General features: G+C 43.0%; 1 protein-coding gene across 1 annotated transcript in view; it reads left to right on the top strand.

Annotated features, from left to right (window-relative positions):
• NRXN2 (neurexin 2) overlaps window positions 1–21,789 on the top strand; it is a 1,565,743-nt gene that overhangs the window by 1,417,853 nt on the left and 126,101 nt on the right. The window contains exon 18 of the mRNA XM_033953607.1: window positions 17,920–18,009. Coding sequence (XP_033809498.1) covers window positions 17,920–18,009 — 90 coding nt within the window. The remainder of the gene's footprint in view (window positions 1–17,919; window positions 18,010–21,789) is intronic.

The following is a 21,789-nucleotide window of genomic DNA, read 5'->3' as shown; positions in this document are numbered from 1 at the left end:
ACCCAATCATCGCTTATTCAATATATTTAGTTGATATTTGGTTGGTGTTTAGTTGATTAAGAGTCTCTGTACTGCTGTCCACCAGCAGATTATCACTTTCAAATCTGATGATTAGCAAATGATTCAAAAATATTTTCAGAAGGCGCACTTATCTTTAATGCCAGGTTCCGACGTGGCCCGTTTCGATCCTGCGTCAGGGAACCAAAAACCTGAATTTGAAATGTTGCTCCCAGTGTGAGAGATGTCTCTGAAACACACAATCATTCACAAAATCATTTATTTAGAACAACGTTTTAAAAATAAGATTCTAATTTCAAATAGCAATAGCCTGGCTAGCACAGAAGGCACCTCTTTTTGCTACATTTACATAGCAGAGTCGGAGGCTGCTAGGAAGCATGGAAAAGACATTACACTGTAAGCTTTTCTGAGCAGGGTCCGTCTATAAATGTACAATGCTTTGTACGTCTTTCAGCGCTATATAAGTGATAAGTAGTAGTAAACCAGTAAGATCTGGTTTAGCATCGATCGTTAAAGGCATGGTGAGATTAGAGCATCTGGGCCAAAGACATGGGATGTATGCTGTTTCCAGTAGAGAATGACACGGTGACAAAATTCATCACCGTCCCCGTCCCCGCGGATAACCGCGGGAAACCATCTTCATGTCATTCTTTAAGGAGAGAGGGAAGAATCAGAGTATAATTGGGCACAACCACTGACCCGCAAGCTTTGCTTTGAAGAATGCTGGTGTAGAAGGACCGAGGTTGAAATAGACACTAGAAAATGACAGGATTATTTCCCGCGGTTATCCGCAGGGACGGGAACGGTGATGAATTTTGTCACCGTGTCATTCTCTAGTTTCCAGTCTCTCACTCTCCTCTTATGCTCCTTTCAGCCAGTGCTGTCTTTCTCGGCTCCAGTTATTCTCTTCACTCCTCTCCATAGCGTATGACTTTTTGTTCTCAGGAATTCTCTTTAGGACTAGACAGGGAAAGATTTTACCCAGGACTTGAGTTTCACCTTTTCTCTCATGCAGGTCTCCAGCACTGACCAGATCCATCGCTCCCCAGCTTTAGTCGCTTCCCTGTCAGGACTGTAAACTAACAGCAGCTTCACTCTGTTTATTTCTTTCAGAATCAGAACTCCCCCTTGATCTCTTCTTTCTCCTCTGCATGGCACACAATGCCTCAGGAGACAGCTCTGGAGTTAGACCTGACTGGCTGCCTCTGATTCTTCTTATTCTTAAATGGGACTAGACCTCTCTTTCTTCTGGTAACAGAGAGAACAGCTGTAAACCAGACTGGTAGCCCCTGAGCTTTCTCCTTCTCCTCATTAGCCCTTATAGCAGGAAGCCACTACTACTGCTACTATTTATCACTGCGCTGTACATTTGACATTTAATAGATGGTCCCTTCTCGGAAGAGCTTACAATCTAACTTGGACAGACAGAGATATAGGGTTGGAGATGGGTGAGGTTAGGTGATTGGTAGCTGAAAGTACTCTCGAAGAGGTGGGCTTTTAACTGGGCCTTGAAAACTGCCAGAGACAGAACCCGCTGTAGGGATTTGGGCAGCTTGTTCTCAGCATACAGCGCAGCAAGGTAGAAGGGACAGTCTGGAGTTGGCAGAGGAAGAGAAGGGCACAGATAGAAGGGACTTACCAGCTGAGTGAAGCTCGCAGGAGGCAACATAGGGGGAGATAAGTGAAGAGAGATAGTGAGAGGCAGCTGAGTGAGTGCATTTGTAGGTGAATAAGAGGAGTTTGAATTGTATTTGGAAACAGATGGGAAGCCAATTAAGTGGCTTTAGGAGAGGGGTAACGTGAGTATAGCGTCTCTCACGGAATATTAGTTGTGCAGTTGAATTCTGAACAGATTGGCGGTGAGCAAGATGTCTATGCAGAAGGTGTGAGAGTCGTGAATTGCAGTCGTTTAAGCGCAAAGTAATGAAGGCGTGGATAAGGGCTTTGGTAGTGTGCTCAGAGAGGAAGGTCAGATTTTGGTAATATTATAGAGGAAGAAGCGACATGTTTTAGTGATATGATATTGGGAGATCGCTGGTGGAGCTGTGAAGTATTCTGAAGGATCAGCCTTGATAAGGAAGATAATCTGTGTGGCCTTGAGACATCACACAGCCAGAGATCCCGACAATTCGGCCCTGCTGTCTTGCTTGGACTACTTTGAGTCTTTGGGGTTTTGATTTATTTTAATGTTATTCTTATTTTTTATTCTTATTTTAATTGTTATATCTTTACTATTTCATAATTGTTTTCAGGTACTTTAGCTAGACTGCTCCTCCCACTAGGCGAGAACCGGTCGTCCCAAATTGCTAACCTCCAACACTGCCTCTCTGACATGAAAACTTGGATGTCAAAAAACAAACTTCAACTGAACGCCTCTAAAACCGAACTCTTATGGATTAGAAAAAAAAGCACCAAATACACACGTCCTACACTAGCATGGGACTCCACTCTACTAACGGCAACAGATCAGGTTCGCAGCCTAGGAATAACCCTAGACGGACATCTATCCCTATCTGCCCACATATCCCAAGTAATCTCCACCTCCTTCTACTACCTTCGCCAACTGAAAAGGATCAAACCCTACATCTCCACACCTGACCTCGCCCAACTCCTCTACGCATATGTCCTCTCCAGAATGGATTACTGTAACTCCCTATTTAATGGACTAACCAAAAATAATCTCAAACGCCTCCAACGGGTCCAAAATGCAGCTATCCGCCTCCTACACAACCTCAACTACCATGATCCCATCTCCCCAGCACTCCGTGCTGAACACTGGCTCCCAATTAGCCAACGCTGTGCTTTCAAGGCCCTGGCAATAGCCCACAAGAGAATTTACTCCACCACCCCCTCCTACATAAAATCCAAGCTTCCCATCTACACCCCCACTCGCACCCTCCGCTCAAAATCGGAAATACGCCTATGCACCCCCCCCCCGGAAGGTCCCTCCTCTCAGAAACTGCCCGCAATCGATCCTACAGCCACTTCATTCCACATCTCTGGAACCAACTCCCCTTTCAACTCAGACAACAGAACTCATTATTAACATTCCGTAAAATGGTAAAGACCCTCCTCTTCAGCTAAAGATCACACTCAGTCTACTCCCCCCCCTTAAGCCCACCTCTCTCCTCTCTCCCCTGTCTATCTTCTCCATAAATTTCAGTATAGTCCTCTCTTAGTCTATACTCTGACAAATCGTATCTAAACTCAAATAACTTGTACTTAAACTAAACTACTTATTCTTAAACTCTGCTCTTAATTTGCTGTATACTCCCTGTATTTAAATTATGTATGTAAATCTCATATGTCCAAACACTTAAACCTATTGTACTTCTTATATGTCTAATTACTCTCCATTGTGTATGTTCACTTGTAGACCGTTCTGAGCTACTGGGAGGACGGGATAAAAATCTAAATAAATAAATAAATAAAATAAATAAAAATAAAAATAAATTCAGGACAGTTAGAGAAGTTCCAAGTGCCTAATTTTATTTTATTGTAACCCATTCTGAGCTTCTGGGAAGGACAGGCTATAAAAATGAACAAATAAATATGTTGTATCTGGGCGGTGAAGGAGACAGAGGAGTCAAAGATGACCTCGAGAGTACAAGCAGACAAAACAGGAAGGATGAGTGTTGTCCACAGACACAGAGAATGAGGGAAGCCGGGAGGTGGGTTTAGGCGGGAAGATGAGCAGCTTTGTTTTAGCCATATTCAGCTTTAGATGGCGGTGAGAAATCCAGGTGGCAATATCAGACAGGTAAGCTAAGACTCTGGTCTGGGTTTCAGTAGAGATATTTGGCGCAGAGAGGTAGATCTTGGGAGTCATCAGCATAGAGGTGATGCTGCGGCAGGAGATCAGCACTCCAAGTGAGCAAGTGTAGATTGAGAAAAGGAGTGGTCCAAAGACAGAGCCTTGAGGTTCAACAATCGATAGCGGGAAAGCTGTGGAGGAGGAACCACCATTGCATACACTTAGTTGGGCCCAGTGAGGAACCCAGTACTTGCAGTCTTATATCTCCTATCTACTGAATCCCCTAAGAGAGAAAGGACCCAGGCCTTCCCTCCACATTTCAACCCTCCCCCCATATTTTGTCCCTGAGTATATTTCGCCCCTGGAATGTTCACCCCCACATCTTCTGTTCCCAGGATGTGTCATCCCTCCACATTTCAGCCCCAGGATGTTTCGTCTCTCTACATTTTGCCCTTGGGTACTTTTTGTCGCTCCCACATCTTTGATAAGTGTGTGGATATTTTTCAGAGTTTAGCCCACTACAGCTCTCCAAGACAACCCCCTTCCCTTTCTAGTGCTGAGACTCTGTGTGATGGGGTGTATGTCATGGGGAGCCAAATGTCCTTGGGAGAAAATCTTCAGGGAAAGATAATACCAGAAAATAACCTGGGTGTGAGGGAGGTCCCCTAAATCCCTTTGTAGAGTTAGCGTGAATAAGGGAGGCCCTGTCAGTGGGAGGTAGTAAGTGACAGGAAAGGCTACATGGGAGGTGGCGGGGATGGGCTATCCCTCAAACCACAGGTGACGGAATTCCATAAAAAGTACCCAGGGATGAAATGTGGAGGGGTGAAAAATCCTGAGGGCGAAATGTGGAGGGGCGAAACATCCTTGCAGCAAAAGGTGTAGGAGCAAATATTCTGGGGCCGAAACATACTCAGGGGTGAAATGTGTGTGTGTGGGGGGGGAAAGGCATGGCAAAACTTCCTTTAACCCTAAAACTAAGTTTTGTACTTCCCCTCAGCTCTTGATAAACTATTGCTATTGTGCTACTTCGTAGTTTCCCCTTCATTTGTTTTGACTGGCTCTGCTCTGGAGCAGGAAACCAGAATGTTCCTCCTGCAGCTGTAGTGTAATAGTTTCCTTTTCATTCAAACAAATATAGCTTCCTCTCCTCCTTCAATAACCAATATCAGAACCAATCAGTGGCGTACTAAGGGGGGGAAAGGGGGAGGAGGGAGGTCCGCCCCAGGTGCAGGCTTAGGGGGGTGCATAGCCGGCCAATCCGGAAAATTCAGCGGTGAATTTGAAACAGCTCCCTTTCTCCCACCCTGCCCCTTACCTTCGTGGCTGCGAGTCTAAATTACCTTCTTACAGCAGCTGGAGTTGCGTGTGGCTGCCGAAAAGGTCATCTCTGACACAACCGGAAGTTGCATCAGAGATGACTTATACGGCAGCCATACAGCAGCCGGCTGCTGTATGAAGGCAGTTTAGGCATCGCCGGCCAAAGGGCAGGGACGTTTGTCAGACCGGGCCTGTTGTCTCGGGGGGGGGGGGGGGAAAGAAAGAGCCACGAAGGTAAGGGGCAGGGAGGGAGAAAGGGAAGAAAGGTGGGGTAGAGAGGAAAAGGCACTGAAGGGAAATGGGTAAAACAGGGGGGAGAAGGACGCTGGGGAAGACAGAGGGGGGAGAAGGACGCTGAAAGCACATGGGGAAGACAGAGGGGGAGAAAAAGACGCTGAAAGCACATGGGGAAGACAGAGGGGGGGAGAAGGACACTGAAAGCACATGAGGAAGACAGAAGGGGGAGAAGGACGCTGAAAGCACATGGGGAAGACAGAGGGGGAGAAGGATGCTGAAAGCACATGGGGAAGACAGAGGGGAGAGAAGGACGCTGAAAGCACATGGGGAAGACAGAGGGTGAGAAGGACGCTGAAAGCACATGGGGAAGACAGAGGGGGGAGAAGGGTGCTGAAAGCACATGGGGAAGACAGAGGGGGGAGAAGGACGCTGAAAGGACATGGGGAAGACAGAGGGGGAGAAGGACGCTGAAAGCACGTGGGGAGGAAGCTGAAAGGACATGGGGAAGAGAGAGTGGGGAGAAGACGCTGGCAGGGAAGAAGACAGAGATGCCAGACTATGGGGGGAGCAGAGGGAAGAAGATGGGTGCCAGACCAATTTAGAAGGGGGGGAGAAAGGGAGAGGCACAGTAACAGAGCAAATGGAAGACGCAGAGAGAAGAGAGACAATGGATGGAAGGAATTGAATGAGAAGATGAGGAAAGCAGAAACCAGAGAAGACAAAGGTAGAACAAAAAATTTCTATTTATTTATTGCTTTAGGAGACATGTGCCACTGTTTCTGTGGTGTTGCATTGTATGCAGAGTCCAGATTCTTGCTGTTTCAATTTAACCTTTGTCTATGTATTTCTATTTTATCCCCCCTTTTACAAAACTGTGGAGCGTTTTTTAGCGCCAGACGTGGTGGTAGCAGCTCTGATGCTCAGAATTCTATGAGCATCAGAGCTGTTACCACCGTGGGCTAAAATCCACACTACAGTTTTGTAAAAGGGGGAGGGGTTAGTTTGTGATGACATATTCCATATTAAGCGAAGGTGTTTTTTGTGTTCTGTGTGTTTGAAAGACATGGTTTTCTGTTAGGATTGACTGCAGGATTGATCTGTACTAGTCTGGCTTGTTTAGTTTTACAATGGGTGTATTGATGTTGTACTGCTCACTGCAGTATGTAAAATGCTGCCTTTTCCTAGGTACTCATGTGTGACGTGTGGCTTGTTACTAAAAATAATGTTTTTCGTACAGATGGAGGGGGGTGCCAAAAAATGATGGGCCCCGGGTGTCACATATGCTAGGTACGCCACTGGAACCAATTCAGTTAGAGATTCCTTTTCCAGGGCTTGTGTAATAGAACCAGGGTACCTTGCTATTCCCAAAAGTACAATCTTTAGTGCTCACAGCAATGAAGGTTGTATGGCATTCAGTTTCTTCTTTCAGTTGTTCTGACACTGTTTCTAAATTGCTCCTTACACTCTCCTAAGCTTTCAGGTAGAAGAGATTTACCATATGGTGTATAGGCCAAGGGCATAAATTCCTTCTCCCGCTCTCTCCATCAAAGTTATTGGACTATCTTCACCACCTCTCTGAATCTGACCTGAAAACAAATTCAGTCTGGGTTTATTTTAGCAAAATATGTGCTCACCACAATCAGTCAAAGGAGAAAACACATTTTTCACAATCTCTAGTTACTCTTTTCATAAATGGCTTCCTTTTCCTGAAGCCTCCCATAAAACTGCCCTCCTGTCATGGAATCTCAATGTTATTTATTTATTTTAGGTATTTATACACTGCCTATCAAAATTATCTAAGCGGCTTTCAGGCACTCAGGCATTATTCCTATCTATTCCGATGGGCTAACAATCTATCTAAAGTATCAGGGTCATTATTTATTTAAACATTCATATCCCTCATAACCAAAAATCTATGTAGGCAGACAAACACACCCTGATCTTAAAATACTAACATGCAATTGTTAAACTTCCCCAAAATACGCAATCATACTACCTGATGAGAAAACCACTTCAGCCCATGGACACCTCCTACCTCAGATATTTAGGGCTCCTTTTACGAAGCCGCGAAAGCGGTTTTATCGCACACACATTTTTAGCATGCGCTAACCCCCGCGCTAGCCGATAAACTGCCGCCTGCTCAAGAGGAGGTAGCAGCTAGCGTGGCCGGCAAATTAGTGCATGCTATTACGCGGGTAAAACCGCTAACGCGGCTTCATAAAAGGATCCCTTAACCTTTTCCTATCGTAATAAATTTTACGTTACGCTGGTTCCAATCGTAATTATTTTAGCAAAGTTTTGCACTATTCGCCGTTATCATTTACGGCTATTGTAAACATAATGTAAATAAGTCATAAGTCTGTAAATTCAAATATTTTGTGTTCCTGGCTCTTTATTAATCCATACAGACTGTTTATCCACTGTCTATGTCATTTTTGGAATGTCTCGTCATCCGGGACACACGATAGGAAAAGGTTAATATGGAAAGTGTTTTTTCTTTTAGTTATCGCTTCTGCGAGAAAAGTTGGTGAACTTCAAGCATTGATAAATTATGCTCCTTCCTTACATATCATAACAGAGTAATTAATCCAAGTTTTTTTTGCAAGGAAGTTTCTTATTTCCGTCTAAATCAGTCCATCGCACTAACAGTGTTTTTGCTCAGCCTTACAATCGGAGTTGAATTGGCCAAGCCCTGCCTTTGCTGGGCTGTAAGAAGGTACTCTTTTCACAACAGACTAAAAGGCACCAGAAAATCTACCCAGTTGTTTGCTTACTTTTTATCCTAACAGTCCTGGGATAACAGTTACAAAGCAAACAATTACAAAGTAGATTTCAGACTAGAGAGTTGCGTGGGGACAGAAATCCCACCCATCCTCGCCCGTCCCCGCCAGGATCCTCTCCATCCCCACCCGTCCCCGTCAGGATCCTCTCCGTCCCCACCCGTCCCCGTCAGGATCCTCTCCGTCCCCACCCATCCCCACAAGGAATTACCTCCATCCCCGCCCGTCCCCATAAAAAAGCAGCAATCACTTCTGACAGGAACATCAATTCCATACTTTCTTTTGTGTTTGCGCTGCTGTTTTCCTTGTGGAATCTCTTTGGTGGAACCCTTTTTTTGTTTTCTGTTCAGGTAATTAACTTATAAACCCCCTCTTTTACTAAGGCTGACGTGTCCATTATATTATATGGACGAACCCTGCTTCCAAAGCCTTCCATCCCCGTGGGAGTCCCGTTGGCTAGAGGGGGGTCCCCGTGGAAGTCCCATGGGCCAGATGGTGGTCCCCGTGGGAGTCCCGTGGATTAGGGGGGATTCCCGCGGGACCCCCACGGGATTCCCGCAATCCCCGTTCCCGTGCAGACCTCTATTTCAGATTGCTTTTTTTTTTTTGCTAGTTCAAGACAAGCTCCATGTAGAAGGCATATAAAGTGACTATCTTAGAGCAATGATGGCTTCAGTACCTAAGCTTGACTCAGCCTCTGTGTCCAGTGCGAAGGGCAGGATTAATTCGTCGAGGGCCTCTAGGCACTCAAGTACACTGGGGCCCCTGCCCCGCCCACCATGCGCCCAGGTGGAAACAGGAAGAGACGTCAGAGGGAAACTTTGGGCAAGCAGCACCGTTTGCACAATTACAGTTCCCGTTGCCTTTCTTACCCACGTTGCTTGCTTGTCTTACTTTCCGTCGATGGTGGGGGCCATGTTGCTGATCGGGGGGGGGGGGGGCCCGCGTTGGCGATCGATGCTGGAGGGGCCATCGCCATTTGGAAAAAGCAATGTTGATGCCCTCCCTCATCGAGCCCGCCTGACCATTTCAGACCCTAGGCACGTGCTTATTTGGCCTATTGGTTAATCCTGCCCTGCCAGTGCGCATTCTCACTCATGCTTAGACACTGACTAGAGAATGATACGGGAACAAATTTGTTCCCATCCCCTCAAAAACTCAATTTCCCCGTCCCTGTGAGTTTTGTCACTGTCCCTGCCCCATTCCTGTAAGCTCTGCCTTAACCGCTCTGCCTTAAGCCTCGGACACTTACGGCCTCTTTCACAAAGCCGCGCGGCAACAGCCCCGAAGCACTTTAAATCTCTATGGGCTTCCGGGCCTTTAGCGCGGCTTTGTAAAAGAGGCCGTTAGGATTTTAAAGATATTGATGCTTCTGCAGTTGAGGACAGAGCTTGCAGGGATGGGGCAGGGACAGGAGGAAAAGAACTCGCCAGAATGGGATAGGAAAATGAGTTCCCGCGGGGACGGGGAAAAATTTGGCCCCGTGTCATTCTCTAACACTGACTCCCACCATGATAAGTGGATTTGGTCTCTCAGTACTAAAGCAACCTTTTCAAAAATTGTTTTTCTATGTAACTGCTCCTTGCCAAACACCCATTTTTATTATTTTTTTTAAATTTACATATTGGACTTTATTAACCACCTTTGTGAAGAGATCCACTGAAGGTCATGTACAGCAGGTAAATAACATTCATATAATAGAGATATGATTTTCATGATGTCAGCACAATTCAAATAATATACCTTACAAGGCACACATTAGAACCATCAAATAAGTTTCAAGTTTATTTAAAATTTCTTATACCGCCCAACCAACCTTCTAGAAACATAGTAAAATGAAGGCAGATAAAGACCATATGACTCATCGTCTGCCTATTCATGCCATAACTTAGATATGATGCTAATGCTGCTCTTACAATACTACAGTGAAGCATCTCAATAATAATAATAACTTTATTTTTCTATACCACCAACATTAGGTACAGGCGGAATAGAAGTCACTAATGTAATGTAATGTAATGTAATCCAAAAAGTTCTAGGCAGTTCACAGAATAAAGAGGACTGGACATTCCAGAGATGATAGAAAGCACACAGAAAAGCAGTACAATATTTCATTAGTGAAAAATACAGTAAGAAACTATGACATAGTCATAAGAACATAAGCAATGCTCTGCTGGGTCAGACCTGAGGTCCATCGTGCCCAGCAGTCCGCTCATGCGGTGGCCCAACAGGTCCAGGACCTGTGCAGTAATCCTCTATCTATACCCCTCTATCCCCTTTTCCAGCAGGAAATTGTCCAATCCTTCTTGAACCCCAGTACCATACTCTACCCTATTACGCTCTCTGGAAGCGAATTCCAGGTGTCCACTACACGTTGGGTGTCATCAATCAAGTAACAAATTTTTTGAACAAATAGGTCTTAACCAATTTTCTAAAGGTGCAATAAGATGCAGATTGTTGAATCAGGTCGCCTAACCATACTTGAACTTTACCTGCTTGATAAGCCAAAGATCGATCAAAATATTTTTTATAACGCCAATTTTAGGGATTAGGAAAAGTACATAAACCAGTACGCTGAGTAGGCCTCGTCGAACAGTACCATTCAAAATGAGAGAGGAGAAATAGCGGAGCTAATCCAAATAACATCTTATAGCAAATACAAGCAAATTCGAAAAGTACTCTTGCTTCCATTGGCAACTAGTGCAGCTGACGGTAGTAAGGGCTGACATGTTTCTGTTTTTTTAATCCGTAGCTGAGGGGGCAAGTGCAGATGAGAGCTATAGACAGGACAAGATGGGTAGTACAAGCTCACTGAGATAAATAAATGGGTGGCTAAACTGAAGGCAAATATATTTATATTATACAGTTGTCTTAGGAAGAGCATAATGAGTGGTTGTCAAGACCTTCCTTAGTTTGGGAGTCACCATGCGAGGCCAGACAATTAAGTTCATGAACTCATCCCAGAAAAAGTGCTACATACCTCATTGCTAAACATCACTATGGTCACCGTTGAAGTACTCCCCTTAGGAAGTCATCCACCGACGCCGGCGCCTAGTTCACTCTTCAAAACAATTTTGGAACTCTGTTTCTGGAATGGCCATCAGAGCTGTCATATTACCCTTGATGTCCTGAATGTCATCAAAATGTCTTCCTTTCAATATTACCTGTATCTTCAGGTACAGAAAAAGTCATGGGGGGGATGCAGATCAGGTGAGTCGGGAGGGTGTTCCATTACAGTTATTTGTTTACTGGCTTAAAACTCCCTCACAGACTGCTGTGTAAGCTGGTGCAATGTCGTGATACAAAAGAGATGAGGGACTATTTTTGCACACACCTTTTTCATGCCAAGATTTTCAGTTCAGTTTTCCTAACTGCTTCGCTGTCAGTGTTTGATTGGTCTGCTATGCTTCTCACAGTCAGCCGACGATTTTGACGCACAATTCGACAAATTTTTGCAATATTTTTATCAGTTCTGCTCGTTACTGGCCACTCTGACCTCTCTTCATCAGTGACACTTTCTCTCCCCTTAGAAAAACATTTAATCAATTTGTACACTGCCATTTTCTTCAAGGCATTATCCCTATAAACTTGGCCTAACCTGTGCCTGATTTCACTTCCACTCTTGTCAAGTTTAAGAATGTTTGTTCATTGCTCTAATTCAAGCTCCGACATTATCGCAACGGCACACAAAAACATGCAACAAAAATAATGAACGCTGTATAGCAAGACACTGCCACACATCAACGCAAATACAGCTGTGAGACTGATATATCAAGGTTATGAAGCCTTGCTGAACTGTTTGTATAGTGCTGCCAACGCAAGCGCACGATGGCAAGTTCATGAACTTAATTGTCAGACCTCGTATGTGACTGAATTCATCATATTTGTTCATGGAACAAATAAATCTGCTTATCTATAACAAATGTTATCTATGGAGAGCTGAATACATGTGTCACACTTATATTCTTCTATCGCTCTTTGCAGTTCAAAAATGTTTTGTCCAAAGAGCTCAGATGTAGGGCTGATGGGGGGTCAAACAACTTCATGGTGCCAGCTGCAAATAAATGAAAAGATCTTTCACTTCTTTCTGGATTTAGATCATAAATGTTCCATCCTTTGTGCTGTCAGATGATTTCACTTACAGGTGTGATTCATGTATCTTGCTACTCATGGAGAATACCTGCCACAGGTAAGCAACTTTGCTGTCCACCTCTTTGTATGCATCAGTTGTGCATACTTTCCCTTCTCTTATACTTCAGTACCAGGATAGTACCAGTACACTAACTGGGACGTTAATATAAGCTTACTGATTTTCCCCCTTGTCCCTGTAGCTGGACTGTAGCATCTCTGCCAATAGAATATTAAGTAAAACTCACAAACCCCAATTGGGAAGAATAGCAAAGTCACTCCAAGAAAACATTCTTCCTGCGTTATATAGTATATTAGGAGATCACTGGAGATACATTCATAAATAACCAAATATAAGTTTAATATTAATATAATTTTAAATTTTGTGATGGGTCCTCAGTTTATACAACTCGATTATTAGGCCCAGTCTGTAATATCGAGTTGAACGTTGTGCTAACCCAAACGGGTTATTCAAGCTTGTAACATCCCTTGACCCAATTTAAATAGTGAATAAATAAATAACGTGCAAAATCACACAACCAAAAATGAATCACCACTCATCTCTCTAACATACTAAAGTGCACTGTATTATTGCTACAAAAGTCCAAAAATCAATTTGAGGTTCAGCTTCCAAATGTATCCTCCTCTGATGTCCAAAGTTGATAAGTAAAACAGTTCATAAAGACCCACAAATAGGTACTTACACTTCTTCCTCCGTATTCGCTGGCCCGCGAATACCGAAAACCGTGAATAACTTTTTCATATGTTATTCACTGTTTTCTATTAAAAACCATCATGAATATGGTGAAACCGCGAATAACATGGTGGGAGACCTGGCCTATTCCTGAAGGAGAGGCAAAACATGGTGAAGAAAGTGCTGGGAATCAGCTTTTTCTCTGTAAACGCTTGGAATCAGAGATTTCTCTATGCAAGCTAAAAACCGTGAATAATCGAAACCGCAAATACGGAGGGAGAAGTGTATCTTGAAACACGAAGGCGTCTATGAAATCATCATTAATCCATCGTTCTTGCTGCATATTGAAGCTCAGATAGAACATTATTACCTTATTGATAGAATATTAAGAACATAAGAAATACCACACTGGAACAATCTTTTCCTGTCTCCTAGCACCACTGGCTTTGATTTAGGATCCCACAAACTATCCACAGGAATGACAAGTTTGAAAATCAGGATATAAAACTGCCATCACATATTGTTTTAACTCTCCATACCACAAGCTTGCATTTGCTGTAGTTTTGCCTGCAGTTCAAAGTCAAGGGCAATAAACAGAGACAGAGGAAATGCCGAGGAGAGAGACAGGCATGTGAGGTAAAGCAAGGATGGAAAAAAAGAGACTAGTAACTGCTGGAAAAAGAGACAGCGGCAGGCAGGGATAAGAAATGTATTTTAAAAAAACTGCCTAGAGGAGAGAAAGAAGCCCACAGGAGAAATTGAGGGGCATTAACCAGAATGCTCAGGAGATAAAGTGGTAATGGACACTAGAACTGCTTGGGGGGGGGGGGGAGACAAATAAGTGAAAATGGGAAAGAAAAAGAGGGCAAACAAAGAAGAAGGCAATAAAACACAATTTTTTTGTAAGTTTCTCTATTGATAATTATTCATTTGTTGCGCCATGCTTGGAATGTCTAAGTGAATGAGTGTATAATTAAGAAGCAGTTGAAGAGAAGAAGGCAAGCAGGGGTTAACTGTTCAACTCCTGTTCAAGTCCTAGTGACTTGATGAATTACAGATCTAAAAAGAAATTGGATTTGTGCTAGTCCGGTAAGATCCACCAGCGTGATCCCCATGGTTGTTTTCAGCTTGTCCAGCCATCTGATTGTAAGTCATCCTCTTCGCCCAGTTCCTTTGATCTTCCCAAATATGATGGCCTTCGGTTATTTGCGATTTTTTTTACAAAAAAAATATTTTCATTTTTTGGCTATTTTTAAGCCATCCAAGCCTCCCCGGAACCTTACCTGGTGGTCTAGCAGTGAAGCGGGGCAGAAGCGATCTTCCTATGCTCCAGCCCCGTGCAGAGCCGTCATCAGAATGGCTGTTGTGAGTTCCCGTTGTAGTCTCGAGACTTTATCACACTTCGTGGTCCGGCTCTGCACCTAACCCCCGCGAATACCGAGGGAGAAGTGTACCCATGTTTATGTTCAAAATAGCACTCCAGTGCAATAGATATATGTACATGCAAGTTCAAGTACCCGTTCAATTTTGCAGTACATAATTCAGCATGCTGTTCCAACACACTTTCCTTCAGTTTTGTCTTTCTTTTTAACCTAAACTCTTCAATAAGGTAATAAAATATTGCAGGTCATGTATGTTCATAGTACAGAAGACAGACCGGAAATCTTCATTAATCCTTCTACTGCTCATAAAGCTTAATAAAAATATTGAACTTAAAAAAAAAAAAAAAAAAGAAAAGCCTTGCACTCAGCCTCCTGGTCTTCTTTGCATTAATCCACTTCTTCACTGAATAGCTTGCATCTTCATTACTGTGGGATTTAAATTACCTGTGTGCTGATGTCATACCAAGTCTTGTCACATAGTTAGCTCCTGCACAAAGGCATATTAATATAGGATACCCACAGCAGCACAAAAAAATTATGCTCAAAAGCTGAGCTAAGCCATGTGCAATCTAATGAGCCTTATTACATTGGCCCCAGAGTGTCTGCTGCAAATAGAGAGAGGGAGAAGATACTCAGGAGAGAAAGGGAGGCAGACAAGGGGAAAACAGGGGCAAAAAACAGATACAGGAACTGGAAAGGAGAGAGGGAGGGACAGGTAAAAGGGAAACCAGGGCAATAGACAAATTTATGATACTGGGGCCCCTGAAAAGTCCTCAGCTCAACCAACAAAGTTGGGGCAGTCTCCATTGAGGACCGTACACTTAGTCCAGTGATTTTCCACTTTTTTTCATTCTGTATTTTTCCAATGGAACGAATAAAGTGGAAAATCACCGGACTAAGGGTAGAGCCCTCAATGGAGACTTCCCCAACTTTGTTGGCTGAGAACTTTTCAGCGGCCCCTCATACGATCCAACCACAATTCTGAACGTTCTTGGCGGCTTACAGAAATAACATACTGTATATAATTAGATCATATATTCAACATTTAAGATATAAACATGATAGAATAGATTTAGGAGCTGCTGATGAGAAAGAAAGGGGCAGGTGGGAAAATGGGCTCAAAACATAGATATTGGGAACTGCTGAAGGGAGTGTTTGTTCAAGGAAAGCAACTATAGGCAGGTTGCAGTTTTCCTCCCTTCCCATTTTCTTTAATGTTTATTATTTCTAAGTGAAGGTCTCTTTGCAATTCTTACTCCTGTTATGGAGCACAAGTCCTAGTGAGGATGATTGCGTAGTGACATGGGTCACTGGATGTTAAATGTGGTTGGAAAATGTTCAGTTATAGTCATTTCTCTTGATCTCCTGACGAAGCCACGGGCGAAACGGGCCCCCATTGAGATCACGATTGTGAAGTCTCATTGCTGTTTGAAGCTAAGGGCTCCTTTTATCAAGGTGCGGTAGGCGGTTAATGCGCAGAATACCGCGTGTTCAACCACCTGCCGCGCTAGTCGCTAACGCCTCCATTGACGAGGCGTTAGGTTTTTGGCTTGCCACAGGGGTTAGTGCGTGATGAAATGTCCGACGCGCTAACCCCCGTAGCGCACCTTGATAAAAGGAGCCCTAAGTTCCACACTTAGAATGTTCAAAGAATATTTATGATATTTATTGTTTTAACACAATAAGATTTTGCATTAAGGTTGGTGAGTGGTGATTGACCGGTGATTGATAAATTAATCCCCCAAATGGATCAGCTTAGGCTGCCCTATAGTGAGTTGGGGAATGAATTTCTGAGGTCTCACCACAAATGAGTTTGATATTTTGAATGAAAGCTCTTTTCGGTATTGATCCATGAATTATTTACGATCTTTGGCAATAGTTATTTCACCCCACATTTTTGCTTCATCTGTCTCTCTCAACATGTCCTTCCTTCCATCCATCCACTCTTTCTCTTCAAACAGTGCCACTGGCACCTAACAACAGGGGCTGCTCTGATTGCAAAATCTCGCACTCCTTTTCATGTTTCCTGTCCCTTCTTTCCCCTTTTTCCCTCCTTTCCATGTTTCTCTTTTCTCTCCTCACTTTCTAAATTTCTGTAAAGTGCTGTGAGTTCGGAGGAGATAAATAGAGCAGGATACTTTGGTCATGTTAATATGGAACCAGGCTTCTCCCTCAATCTCTCAAGGGCAACTTCCTTATTTCCTGCACCCTTTCTAGTTCCACCTAAAACTTCAGAATCTCTGCTGGGGGGTGGGGGGAATTTTTAGGAACATGCAGTCAACTAGCAAAAACTACATATGCAACTGTTAAATATATTGTACAGTCGATTTCTCTTCACCCTCTATTGATCATCAAGGGTTCCTGAGTGACTGCACTTGTGTGAATGCTGCCAAGAACACTTGCCATAGTTATTCCTAACAGACTTGCTTCCTTACCCCATCTCTCGAGGGCTCTTTGCTTAATATCCAAACCCAGTTCCTCTAATTGAACAAGGTTAGGTTCAGCACTGCTGTACTCCTTTCCAGTTCTGCTCTGGTCTTTGCCAGCATGAACGGCAGCATGATGCCATCAGAGAGCTCTGGCACAGAACTTTCTGGAAATGATGGACATTGCCAGTTTGTAGGGGCAGCGGTGTGGTTTTTATTTCACTTTTCGCTGCAGCCTTTGTAGATAAGTCACTGATTAGCAGAGAAGCCTCTGACTCCCAGGGGTGGCCTACAGAGCTTGATGGCTGAAGCATGTGGCTTTTAGAGAATTTTGTGGCAATGGACATTTTCTGGAAAATCTGTACCACAAAAATTTTTAGATGAATGCAGCGTGGCACTGGATGTAAACAATAAAGAAAAGCTGCAGAATGTGATGACATTGAAATGTTAGCACCCAATAGCCCCTCAGAAAAAAATAATGTTTAGGCTCTGTAGCATTGTACATCGTGACCAAAAATGACTGCTGTAGCAAAATTGTGTTTCATGATAAGATAGTCACCCTTTCTCTCCACCGTAGATTCACATCCCCTTTCACAGATGTACAATAATTTATGTCTATTTTGAAAAATGTTGATGTATGTCACTGTCTGCTTTCTTATTGCACTGTTTATGTGAGCCTGAAATGTGTTCTTTTTTTAATCACAAGTTTAAATCCCTGATTCTAGAGATTGAATAAAAAAGGGCCACTTTTGAACAAATTGTTATGATATCCAGATAATTGGTATATAACTTCAATTCCACTGTGGTTGATGTCCTTTTTGAGGAAACTTATGAAAATGAAATTGGAGGAAAATATAATGTATAACCAAACAAAAAGCAAAGGGTGGTTATAAACTGTATTTTAAAGTTTAATTGGATTATCCCTTCTAAATTCCTCTTAAATATTTTAGCTGAACACTAGATAGGCTTAACCCTAAACCAGGTTAAAACTGTAGCTAGATATTTCTGGTATAACTTCTCTAAATGCCCATCTCCCCAATGCTCTACCGCCCCCTCTCCAAAATAAAAAAATGTTCATACTCTTAATGAAAGATTAACTGGTATTTCCTTTAAATGTTAACCTCTGAACTTTGACCTTCCAGATCTTAATGTCTGTAATGTCTTTCTAAACTCTTTAAAGGGAGCTTTGATAACGAGCGACTGGCGATCGCTAGACAGAGAATTCCGTATCGGCTCGGTCGAGTAGTTGACGAATGGCTACTCGACAAAGGTAATTAAGGCTAATTAATTCAAGTTAATTTTTAAAAACAGACCGGGTTAAAGGTCCAGAGCTCTGCCTGGGGGGTTACGTATCTTGAGGGAACAGTTAGAAGTTAGTGATCTTATTGACTGACTTCTGGTCCTTAAACAGGGGGTAAAGGGAGTGATTTGACCAATGGAGCATCTTGACTGAAGTGGATAAGGATTTCCTGTTCCCAAAGCAGTGAGCTGTTTCTTTCAGCTCAGTGGTAGGGATTTTGATCTGGAAGTTAAATTTGCTTGGGGCGTCTTTCAAACTACCCACATAGCTGCAAATTCCATAGGTACTTTTTACCCTGGTCTCTGTACCAGTTATAGAAGGGAAAAGTTTATGAGGACTTTCTCTTTCGAAATCTACCAAAGGAACTATGGATATTTATACCTGCTTTTTCCAGGAAATATAATGCAGGTAGATTTGAAAATATAGTCTACGTATGTTTCTTGCTGTTGTCCTACATAACATGCCTTCAGGGATGTCTCCTCCTATGTGGCTTAGAATACAGTTGTTGTGGATACATGTACATGTTTCTAGCTGGGCACATTTTAGATGGCTCTTTTAGCTGAATAACCCAGTTAGGAGGCTTTTGAAAATGGCCCGCCCTCGTCCTTGTCTGATAAAATAGACTGAATTATTAAGGACAGCTGCAGGAATCACTGCAACACTGGAGAAGACTTTGTGGCATCTGAGACACGTGCACAGGGCTGTAGCGCAGCAAATGTGCTAGGAATATGGGGGAGGGGCTTCACATACAGCCATTGCACTGGAGAAAACAGGGGGTTGTGGGATCCTTGCATAGAGCTGTACTCTTGGAAGCACTACAGGGAGTGTGGGACCTTCCCATAGGGCTGTAGTACTGGTAAGTGTTGCTGGGTTTCTGTAATCCTCATACAGAGCTGTGGTACTGGGGACCTATGTAGGAGGCTGAGGTTCTGTCGGGCTGTAGTGCTGGCTCCTGTTTCTTTATGATTTAATGTAGCTAAGGTTATTGTTTTATGTTAGTGTAATATAAGATATTGATAGTTATGTTTTTATTACTGCAACATGGTATATCTAAGATTTAAGTTTCTTCAACCCAGCATGACCTGATGTGACCCAGGTTGTTGTCTCTGTGATCTGTGTCCTGTCTTCTTTTGTCAGTGCAGCTAAGAATGTTGTCACTACGAATTATCCTGACATAGTTTGACTAAAATCATTGTTTCATATCAGATAGCTAAGATTGTTGTCTCCCTCTGTCACATGGAACACTGGTCTTCTTGTCATAACCCACAGTATAGCCAAAGTAACTTTTCATGTCATCATGATGTGACAATTAAGATTGCTCTCCGTGTGTCACCGCCACATGATGTACCCAAGGTTGCTCTTTCCTCATATCATCATGAAACAGTGTAGCTACAGTTATTGCCTCTTTGTGTCACCCTGACACTCAGTTTTACATGGTATAACCTTGGCTACTGTCTCAGGGGTCTCTACCACATAGTTTCATGAAAGCTTTGATCTTCTTATGTCACATGAGGGAGTGCAGCTAAGTTCCTTGTCCTAGTGTAGCTCAGATCTCAGTGTCGTTTTGTCACATGATGCTCTATGTAGCATCCTGTCACCACTACGTGAAGATTAAACTAAAGTTACTGTCCCTTCATGGCATTGTGTAGCTAAGATTACTGTTGTCTTGTCTCCTTGTGTCACGGTGTAGCTGAGGTTACTGTTTCTTTATGACTTTGTGTAGCTAAGGGTATCATCAAGCTCATGTCATGGTGTAGCTTAGCTTCTAGGGTGTCCATACTTACCTAGTTCTCACTAACTTTGTGACTGTAGACATTTGTAGGTCCTGAACAGAACCCAGGCGAGCTCAGTTCCTTTAATGCTTAAACTCAGGGGAGAGGGGAGTGCAAAGGTCATTAACTTAAATAATAACCAGCTAATAACCTGCTCTTAACTCTTCTGAAAGCTAAACCGGCTGTAACTTACCATTAAAGCTCGGCATCAGCTCTGAGTGAGCGTTAATAACACCACAGGCTAGTACTTAATGACTGCCATTCACTAAATTTTCCATTAATGTTTTATAACTGACTGTTTAAAAAAAAGGTTAAAGGGACTTTAATCTTAAGTTAAGACAAAAAAAAAAAATAACAAAAATCTCAATGGAAAGAAACAAAAAAAAAAATAATTGAAAATGATCTTGCTAAGTTTTCTCTTTTAGCCCTTTGAGTACTACAAATATTTCTTTTCTTTTAATTTTTTATTTTAGTGGATCAATTATTGGGGTCCTTTTACTAAGGCGCGCAAAGCTGTTTTAGCGCGGGCGAAACGCTAACACGTGCATAGACTATAATGGACGCGTTAGTGTTTAGCGCGCGTTAAAACGGCTAGCGCTCCTGTAGTAAAATTGTTTGAATGGGGATTTTTGTTTTTGTTTTTTGCTCCTAGATAAATAAAAAAAATAATTGGATTTTTTTCACCATCTAAATTGCTTTCTCATTTATGAATCCTGCGATGGAAATAAGGTGCCTGGATTTGAATCCCTAGCTATCCTTGTTCAGCAGCACAGTATGAAGGTTGGTAGCTCTCTCAGCTTGGTACAGAGGTTACCCCTGCTGCATATATGGAGGCCACCAGGCAAAAGCCAGAAAAAGCACAGCCTCATTGATTGACCTGAGAGAGATAGGAGCCCTGAGTCAATCTCCTCACCTGGGCTTGCTGTGGAAACCAAAACCAAATGAGAGAAGTGCAGGAACTTGTGCTAAGATTCAAACCTTAGGGGGACTGACCTGGGTCTCCCCATTGCCGCCCTCCCTCCATACTCTTGGGCAATGTAGTCCCAAAGTGTGCATGTTTCAGCTGTTCTCCATTCCATGAAAAACCTAGCTGTGTAATACAGAAATGTTTGGTGATAACAGTATTATTGCTGTTCTCACCAAGGCTTGAACATTCTTCTCAGGCAGCCATTTCAGGGTGTATGGTAGCACTGAGAGCTTGAGCCAGGATTAGAACCCGTATCTGGCTGTGTGCAGCAGCAGAAAAGTGAGGAAACACAAAGCCACATGTGTGTACCAATGGTAAACCAGTGTACATAGAAACATGACGCCAGATAAAGGCCAAATGGCCCATCTAGTCTGCCCATCCACAGTAACCATTATCTCTTTCTCTCTGAGATTAACACTATACTTCTCTTATACACAGTGGCTTTTCTTATGATGTACACTGCTTTCACAGTGAATGATGATTTGCACTGTTCACTGTGGGAGTGCTGAATAATGTGTACTGCGTGGTATATTGTAGTAATGTGATGTACACTGCAGTAACGAGTGTTTATGCATACTCGATACTAAACAGAATCCACTCTCTTCTGATATCCAGGGAGGTAACTTAGGGCCAACTCAAAATAGGTGGAGAAAAAGACCTCAATAATGCCAACACTGGCTAGGGCTTTATTGCTAAAGCAGGTACTAACAAGCGTACAAGCAAACGCATTAGTCCCACAGCAGTCGTAGGTCCTAATAAAACTCCACTTCCTAAGTATATCAAACAGTGATCCGATCCTCCCTGAGTATCAGGAAATGCAGAGACTTAGGCCCTCTTTTACTAATGCCTCCATAGAGCTTGCATTAGTATTTTTCATTTTGCGTATTGGTTGCAGGCGCTAATCTTTTGCGTGCGCTAAAAACGCTAGGGCACCTTAGTAAAAGGAGTCCTAAGGTACGCTAACCGTTTAGCACACAATAATCAATTTAGCACATGCTAAACGCTAACAGG

The sequence above is a fragment of the Geotrypetes seraphini genome, chromosome 8, assembly GCF_902459505.1.
Source record: "Geotrypetes seraphini chromosome 8, aGeoSer1.1, whole genome shotgun sequence".
Classification (NCBI taxonomy): domain Eukaryota; kingdom Metazoa; phylum Chordata; class Amphibia; order Gymnophiona; family Dermophiidae; genus Geotrypetes; species Geotrypetes seraphini.
Note: the sequence above shows the minus strand (reverse complement) of the source record. Positions and strands in the feature narration are given on the sequence as shown.